Genomic DNA, 10000 nt, shown 5'->3' with positions numbered 1-10000 from the left:
TTAGAAAAGAATGAAGGAGAGAGAAATTCATCCAGAAAAGGCTTTTTTTTTTAACTAACTGTTCAGTAAATATAAGACAGCAGAGCATACTAACAGAGATGTGGCTACCATTATATTACAAACTTTAAATTTAAAGATATCCTAGCTTTCAGAGATATTCCAATATTCATTAATTAAATGGTAAAATAAATGCTAGTTATAGTTTATCAATCCTTTTTCACTTCACCAATCCATGTATCATTAAGTATTTGAGGCCATGCATTCCAAACACCAACTCTTCATGCTAAATACATGGCTAATTTAAGTCAAACTACTCACTTCTATAAAATACAAAAGCCATAAAAATTAAGATAAACATTATGTTCCCAAAACAGACCATTTTTGCCAGAAGTTCATGGCAAACAAAATTTTACTTTGTTTACATCACTGCCTCTTAAATCATTTTTCTAAACAAAAGATCTTGGTCAACAATGATTAGCTCATTATACTTATAAGAAGTAATTTAACTCTTTGTGTAAAACTTTACATCTAAATAACAACACGTAGAGATAAATTTATACTATTATTTCACTTTTTCACTTCTTGTGAAATTTGTTTTAATAAATATGCTTTATGGTTTTTAGTTTTGAAATATAGCGAAAGTTAGAATTAAAGGCAATAACTGCATCAATCTTATAGAAAAGATATGTTAATACTTAATGACCTTAAAGGCCCATTCTAAAATCCATTCATGAAAGAACAAAAAAATTCAGTAACCTTAGGTACCTAACTATATTAATATAGTTAAAACATAACCAAGGGAAGGGATATTTACAAAGGTTTTTGCATGTTTATTTAGTAAATTATTACATATATTTCTGCAGACACTTCCTAAAGTAGCTATGTAGGCACCCACCATACCCACTGTGTTAAATCACTTTTAGAAGGCACTCTACAGACATACAATACATGACTGAAGTTTCTCAGTCATCTGAAGGGCATAACTTTTGTATTTACTCTTGTTTATGGTTTACATAATGAACTGCATAGAACAAAGTAAACTTCAAACTCAGGTTATAAACACACCTTATAGACCTAATCAAAATGCCTCCAGAGTACTAAAATCTATAGCTATGATTTTACTCATTTTCTGTTTATTTAACATCCAATTGGAGCTATGAAAATAAAGAAAGATTTCTTGGCATTTTTTTCATAACCTATCATCTACTGATACTCAACTGCGATGTTCATTTACAATTACTATTTTTACTTGCCTTTATAAACGCAATCCACTGGATTTGCAGGCAAAATTGAATCTGGCTAAAAATACTTAGGACTCTCACTTAGGGAAATTAGGAGGAATACTGTAGCATTCCACTGGTGTGATATTTCCTGCGAATACACCAAAGGCAGAAAAGGGGTACCCTGAAAAACTGCATTTATTAAAGTAACCTGCAAAATAAGCTACTGCTGGGACTGTGGTAGGCATATAATTCCTATGATTGTTAAAACAAAATATAAATTGTTTTTCTAATAGTTATTGTCTGTGAAAAAATGAAAATTGTAAAATAATAGATAAACCATTCAAAAGTACTATGTAGCTCTTATAAAACATGATTCTTGAAAACAATGCCTAAAGCTTAAGACATTATTCAACCCATGTAACTTTTTTAATGCTGTTATTGTTTAAAATAATGTTTCTATTAAATTTTACTCTAGTGTGGGCATTTGCTTTAACTTTTGAGATGTATTTTTCTCATTATATACTACCTTAAAATGTGAATTATCTCACATAATTTGCAATCTTTTCAGTAATAATCCATTATTTTAATGGATGTAATTTTAATGATTTTTAGGCATTTAGTTTGAGTGCAATTCAGAGTTCTAAAGAAATAATATTTATTTTAAAACAAATATAAACTTCTTTTCAAACAAGTGTACTCATTCTGGCCTAATATAAGTATATGCTTTCAAAGCTTTCTTTTCTCTGTCACTGTTTCTACAGACTTGTGTCAGTGAAGAATGAAGTGGCTATTTTTTGGTTGAAAAGAATTTTTTTTTTTTTTTTTTACAAAATCAGGAAAAAGTAATCTCTTATAAAATGAATAACAGAATACTTAAAAGTGTACCTTTATTTTGTAGTTGTTAACTTTTCCAGATTTAAAGAGAATATTGCATTTTATGAGACACTTAGGAGAACACAAAAAGTGCTCTTTAACGTTATTGAAAGATGTATATTCAAAATATCTTGGAATGAATTTCAAGAAAAGCAACAGATCGTAGTGTTTACATCATTTACAATCTCTCAGCAGATTTCAACTAATTAATAGCTAATATTTGCAGCTAACACAGGCAAGCATCTGTCTTTTGAAAAGTCCTTGTGGTCCTTTTCACCTTAGCTCAGACTTGAAGAAATTCATTGTATAAGCAAGTATCAAGTAATGTGGCCCTCTGGTGGAAAACTAAGTATCACGTTCTGCAGCACAATGTAAGATAGTAAACTAGAAGCTATAAAATATTTGTTACAAGGCTTTACAGACATTCCAAAAAATCATCCTGTGAGCTTAATTAATATCCTGACACCTGAAGGGTACTCTGGTACTGGTATGACGTAACTAATATGAAAATCTTATCTCTTTACTCATCCTTCAATCATGTTCCAAATAATAATAAATTCTCAGCATCTTTTAGCTTAACACAACATGCTCAGTTTGCTATGAATACATTTTTCATATTCAATAAAACAAGCTTATTTGTTTTAAGGAAGCACTGAAGAAAACAAAACTTACCTGCTGTTGTTGCAGATGCAGCAGTTCTACTGTGCTTACTTCAGAGCTGGTGTCACCACTTGATCTTCCATCTCTGCTGCCAGCATCTAATTGGCTGCTTAGAGTGCTCATTCCATTTTGATTCATTGAACTGTTGCTTATTGTCTCTGTCGCAGATTCCTGCATCATGACTTAATACCTAAAAGTGATTAAGAAGTATCAATTAACATACGTTACACCTTCACACTTCCATTATCAAGATGTCCCTCTCTGCCAATTACAGAGACAGCATCTTTAGAAGAGGGGGAAAAAAAAGCCTTGAATAGTCATTTACCAAGGAAAGCAATACAAATTCAGCTTTCATCCAGATGCTAATCATTGAAATTATGGTTTCTATAAGCAATTTTTGTGCGGTTACATTTAACAGCCAAAGTAACATACCATGCATATAGCATGGTCAATAGCATTTATGAATGACCACATTTTAAAATCTACCTATAAAACCAGTTTAAATGAAGGCACGATTGCACACTCTGTTCTGTTTCCTATTATCTACCTTTGACAACCATGGATGACTATACAGCCTTATTTTAAATATTCACTATCTTGATTCTGTCAGAATTTTACAGCACATCTTATGCAAGGCTGTTGTTTAATGATGCACAGCTAATCATACAAAATTAAAATTTTGTAAGGGTGTTACAAATCATATGGTACCAACCAATGATAAATAGTATAATGGGTTTCTTTTTTTGTGACTAAATAAAATTTTGCCTTGGAGGCATTTTAAGAAAAAGCTCCCGCTGCAAACACGTCAGATATTGCCTATTTTTTTAATCAAACAGCTCATATTCATTTATTTTTCTGACATTTAAAACATTTAATACTGTCCTTCCTGGGAAGTAATTAAGCTTATGCATGAGCAGCAATCAAACTGTTCACTTGAAGATGACTTAAAACTCAATTTTAACATAGGCAAATAAATGAAAGATATAAAATTAATTTTCCAGGCATGTATAAGATATGAAAGCTGGAAATAAAATCTATCAAGAATATCACTAATGATTGTGCTAAAAACAGCATAAATTATGCATATTACCTTCTCTACAGTAATAAATGTTTTATCATTTTCACTGCATAAATATACTGTACTTTCAGGATAGCAATGAGATGTCCTGCCAAGATCAGTGGAAATCCTTGCAGTAAATAAAGAACCAATGTACTCTTACAAACCAGAATTTCACAGTACATCCTGAATCTGTGGTTTAGAAAGATCATTTTTGGCTCTCAAAGACCTCTGAATCCTATGCCATAATCTAACGGATGCGCTTCTCTGTTTTACTTCTACGGACAGAATTGCAGAAACAACCTGGCTGTGCTGTGACTTTAACAGTAATATCAGACAGTGGACTTACCCTAAAGGACATTAAACTTATCACTCAATCTAATTTGTTTTTTATATGATTTCAATATTTTGAACTTGATCATATTTTAATGCTTTGTCCATTTAAAATTTTGAAATGCATTTATTATAAAGCAAATGCAAGCTTACTATCTCTTCCTGTCATGGAGAAAATGTTTTCCCCAGTTATCTTTTAAAATATGATGCACACAAACACTAAATACAAAAAGAATCACAGACACACCCAAAAGACATTTTTGAATGCCAATATTAAAACTGTTAAAATTAATGTTTAATAGCATCATAGTTTTAACAGATATTTTCATCAAAGACTAAATTATTAAATTACTTTTCCTACTCTTAACAAGCCCATTAAAAAAAAGACATACTTATTTAGTAAAAAACGTCAATAGCTGGACTAGCAAAGCAAGTTAGTGTAACAAAAATTACATATACAACTTAAAGCTGTTTTGATAATAAAAAAACAACAGAAAACATGATCAGAAAGGAAATAATTGCTGCAACTACAGTAAACAATTTTTGAGTGAAATGTGTTTATAAGCAAATAGGTTTTGCTAAACATCTTATTGAACATTAACAAAGAAAAAATCATATAAATTAAAACTGATATATAGTGATGGATTTTATAAGAAAAAAACAAAGCTAATACTCTTTTCTGAGATTAGGCAGCTAATAAGTATTCAAATTAGGCATAAATTTTACATGCACAATGTTTAAAATATTCAGAGAAAAGATCTGATTGCCTTTACTAGTTATATGAAAATTATAATTTCAATCCTCTCCAACTGTAGAAACAGATAGGCATAACTTCTACATACTGCATTTAAATTTTACTTTTGAGAACATATCTGGAATATGTGTCTATATGTGTATGTTTTTATTTCATCACCTAAGTTATTTGAAATATTTATTGTTTCTGGATGGAGTTAGCAACACAAAGAATAAAAATAAAGCACTATATTTTCAAGTGTAGCAGACAGGTGCAGCATTTACTACTAACCTTTGTGTAGTACATCTCAGGACCAATTGGATGAATTAAAGAACTCTACATGTATTACTGTGTCATAATCAAGGCCACCAAATAATTAAGAATAATCAATAAGCAAAGAGGCATGTGTCTAAATCTTTATTACAATTACGAAGAAAGACCTACGTAACTTATAATTCCTATTAACTAAAGGATTTTATTCTTAGCCCTTGTGGAGTTTTTAACTTTATAAAACCCTACGGTATAAATTGTGATTTACATTTTAAGTTCAATCATCTAAGAGTTAGTAAAATAATGCTTAAGAAAACTATAGCAGTGATAGTACTTTTTGCTCTACAAAAGAGGAGCATCTGATCCAACATTTATATGAAAAAAGAAGGGTGATTGTGTAATTAGATGATTATACTGTACATTTCACTTAAAGAAAAAAGCTTAGAGTATGTTCACTATAAAGGAGGAATTTTTCAAGGACAATGCAGATCATTTCTAGCATTTACTAAGTTTCTCTTGGTAACACTTCCACTTATTTCCCAATATGGGAAATATTTCCAGCACAATATGAAGTGCTGTTTACCTTTTAAGTATATTTTAAATAATAATAAATTCAGCATATTCTTTCAGAGTGGATGTGCTTATGATCCGAAACATACCAAACTAAATTATTCATTCTTCTCAATCCCACCACAAACATTTTACAAAAATCAGTGAAAATAAATTCCAAATCATTAAAGGGAAAGATGAATCTGGGAGTCCCTGTTTTAATGTTTGTCTGAACTGTAAGTTAAACCCTTAAGTCTTTCATCGTACACAACTTTTCAGCCACATCAGAAAATAACTCTTCAGATCTTACACTCAAACGATACAGTTAGACTTTTCTCCCCTGCATTAAGTTTTCCTTCCTTTCCTTTTTCTTTCTTCTTTTTTAAGCAAGTCACTGTACAGATACTTATTCTCTACACCACTTCCCTTTTGAAACATTAAACTGACACTGGAACTGACTGCACAAGATTGCATTTTCTCTTCCTAAACAACTTGAATTGAAAGGTTACTTAGTGTAACAATATTTACTTGCAGAATTGTGTTGTTACCAAGGGTATAATGGATGGTGGCTATGCAGGTTTACGCAAGAATGAGTGAAGCATGAGGCATTAGCCATGTGTTTGACATGTTTCAAATTGCTATAATCCAGCATTAAACACACCCAGCAATTCATGCCATTTCTTGCAGCCATAATCTTGAATAAAGCGTGCACAACCACTTATTATATAAATTAGTATATGACTCCCTGTTATAGTCACAACAGTGCTTTTGTGTTTATTTTGCATCAAGATGTAGACTTTTATTTGTACAAATAGCAGGATATAAAGACATAGCTCAATTAGGCCTCCTTACTTTATGATAGGGTAGTACTGAATGCTAGACTTGTTGGTTTTATTTCTTCCTCTTAGAGTTATAGGTTCTATTGGTATAAAACTGTATCATGTGAGATAGTTACATGCCAGGGTGATAACAGAAACTTGCATGTATCCTATTCCGTATTCGCAGCAATGTCTAAAAGTTTGAAACTTGACCTGGGCAAGTATGGTTGTGTTATCTCAGCCACCACCAGGGACACTATTGGTCCTTGTTGCTTACTCAACTTTTCTCTATGGTCTCCTTTCTCATCTCTTCTCCCTCCCTGTTTCTTATGCTCCCTACCTCTTTTCCACTCCACATTCCCATGTGCATATGTGTGCACATGAATATTTGTATCTATATATATTTATAGAGAGAAAGATAGATCAATCAATCTGTCTACGTATGTCAGGGATTATAAAGAAGATAAAAATAGCCTCTACTTCGAACCACACTCTGCAATCTACATAAACAGTCGGTCTTATAATCTTAGTGCCTTAATATTAACTCTCATTTTGGTGGAGGAGTCTTACTATTTAATCAAAACAAATGGATGAAAAAAAATCACTTCCCAGAAAACTAAGAACAAATAACAGTACATATAAAACATTTCTAACAATTCATTTCGTCAACTTTTCTTAAACAAAATTATTACAGTGACCTTGAAAGACACTTTATGTCTAATATCTGATTCATTCCAGTGTCCAATTTATTTAATCAAACATATGCATTAAATCCAAATAGTTTCGAATTTGACATTTTAAGAAAAGTAAGGCATCAAATTAAAAACATATATTCTTAAATACTTCCTTAATCTTTGATCAATTATCAATATCAAATATTAAATATTTCTATGCAGATTCACACAAGAACGAGTTAAATATTAAGAAAACTTAACATATGTAACAAGAAACCACATACATTTACCTCAAAATATTAGTTAAGTTCTAATTTTGAAAACTTGACTGTGATTTAAAACTTCTGAAAGAAACTAGCGTTTAAATAATGATAACTCTTGTGCTCTAGTGGAATTAATTCATCATGGGCACCATGCATAGTGCATTTGAAATCCAGCACTGCTTTGCTAAAAGTCTTTAATGCTAAGATTGCCTAATAAATCAAAATGCCAAATATGAAGGATATAGTTGAATGTGTAAGAACAAAAATTGAAACAGCACATGAATATTTTCAATTTTTAAAAACTGAAGCAGGATGTCTTTTAAAACATGATTTGGGGAAGGGTATCTGTTATAGCAAGTGATATTTTTATTATAACAAGTGACATAATTTTAAGTAAATTAAAATTAACTTGTTTATTAAGTATTTGTTACTACTTTTTACTTATTTAAACAAAATGCCTAAAACGCTATACACAAATTAAGGTTATCTTCTTAGAAAAAAAAACACTTTAGTAAAAATTCAGACTTTCATTCAAAAAGTTTAATATTTCAAACATGCAAAGTAGTAGGACATTTTAACAAAATATTTTTTAAATGATAACGACTACATTTTAGCAAAGACAATACTGTTAGATCTTCAACAATAACAAAACCAAGGAAACATAAGTAAAGCCAATGAAAAACTTATCTTCCATTTCAATCATCTATTAATTAACTTAGCAACTAAGGATATTATATTTTGCTCCTGAATAAAAAAAACTAAGTTTAAAATAGAAACAAAACATAAATGTTTAATTATGAAAATATTATAAAATACTAAAATTAAGTATTTAATCCCTATGCTATTTCACTTAAAGTGCAATGAAGAATTTGAAAGAATGGTGGCCATGTAGATGTATTTTACTGCAACATTATGATTCTGTATCTATAGTTCAGAAGCCCCCTTCAGAAGTATAATTGAAAGATATTTTATAATACTATACTGATGATTCTGGTGAACTAATTACTCAAAAATATATTTCAAAATTATATTTTCACATTAATCTTCATATTCTAACATCTTGTTTATCTTCACACTCATATAATTTCTGTATATATTTATTTCTCAAACATGTAAAAATGTACACCAATTTTTACTTTTCAAGGTACATGCTAAATTGTCACTTTCACATATATAAATTTTAATGTTAGTTTAACTCATTAAATCATTTAAATGTTTTAAAATCAGTCCTTTATAGCATTAATATGTATTTTTTAAAAACAAGGGGGAAAGGAAGCTAGGGAAAGTTTATTTCACCCTGTTACTTTAGAACCTCTGACAAATTGAGTTTTCATTAATTTATAATGCCAAAATGTAATATTTTTTGCAATGTGTTATCCTATCTAACTATATGTCTTAGATATGTAAGAGGAGGACTTAAAAACTAAAGAATGTTACCTAGTTGCCAACACAAAAATAAATACTGGCTACAGTTTACAAGATACCAGGTAAGCAAGTATATTCTGTCACAAATTTTCTTGTCTTTGCCTGAAGAAAAAAAATTGTCAAATCCTGCAACCAGGAATATTTTAGTTTAGGAAATAGAATTTAACAGTAAAAATGTTAAAGCAATAAGAAATAATTAGCTCTCCAAGAACATAGAAAGACCTGCCTAGCAGGCAAAACCTCCCTCTTTTTTATTTAAAAAGCTTAGTGATTGAGTTGTGCAAGCTTGCAAGCTTCCATGCAGTGGGTCCACTTACAGTCAAATTCCCAAAGGCTGGACTACTTGCAATAGCCTTCACTGATCCCCTGGCTAATGAGAGCTCTGAGTATGTACTTCTCTTGTGATGGCATTTTCACCTTTCCTGCCACATATCTTTCCTTAACCCTCAGGCTTACTTTACTTCAATCTTCAGTCTCCCGCCCACAGCAACTCCCTGGGATCCCTTGCTGTTTTTCCTGAGCATAATACAGCTCTTCCACGGATCCTCATTCTCTTGCCCTTTCAGCACTTTTTACTTCCAGGCTATCTTTTGGGCGCCAAATGTCCCTTTAATACTGCTCCTCACCAGACCCACCTCTTGCCTTCCCATTGGAAGACCCACAGCATAGGCGGTACGCTTAGAGAAATTTCTTCCACCGGTCTCAACTTAGTGCAAAAGTCCAACATGAGCCTAGCAGGTGGATGCAATGGTAAGGCCAGAATTTTAATGTAACCACATGATTGTGTTGAATGGAATTTTAGAATCTGGTCAGGAAACTGCTTTTGTCCTTTCTGGGGTGTGTGTGTGTGTGTGTGTGTGTGTGCGTGTGTGTGTCTATGTGTATGTAAGGGACCTGTCACAGACGTTTTTTTGACAGCATAGTTTCAAAATAGTTTATACATTATTCTTGAGATTGAACTTTATTTTAGGCATTAGAATAAACATTTTTATACTTAGCTTCCACTAATGTTAGCATGAGTCACACTCATACCATGGTCTGATCTAAATAGCAAGTATGCTATAAGGATAAATAACTGTGAGGGGTGTAGGGTAATTTATACTCTGCCCTCAAGTATGTATA

General features: G+C 31.3%; 1 protein-coding gene across 2 annotated transcripts in view; it reads right to left on the bottom strand.

Annotated features, from left to right (window-relative positions):
- FOXP2 (forkhead box P2) overlaps positions 1-10000 on the bottom strand; it is a 405995-nt gene that overhangs the window by 264925 nt on the left and 131070 nt on the right. For both annotated transcript variants that reach the window (XM_030826322.1, XM_003261215.4), the window contains exon 2: positions 2769-2946. In XM_030826322.1, the coding sequence (XP_030682182.1) occupies positions 2769-2936 (168 nt within the window). In that variant the 5' untranslated portion in view covers positions 2937-2946. The remainder of the gene's footprint in view (positions 1-2768; positions 2947-10000) is intronic.

Source organism: Nomascus leucogenys, chromosome 13 (assembly GCF_006542625.1).
Source record: "Nomascus leucogenys isolate Asia chromosome 13, Asia_NLE_v1, whole genome shotgun sequence".
Taxonomy (NCBI): domain Eukaryota; kingdom Metazoa; phylum Chordata; class Mammalia; order Primates; family Hylobatidae; genus Nomascus; species Nomascus leucogenys.
Note: the sequence above shows the minus strand (reverse complement) of the source record. Positions and strands in the feature narration are given on the sequence as shown.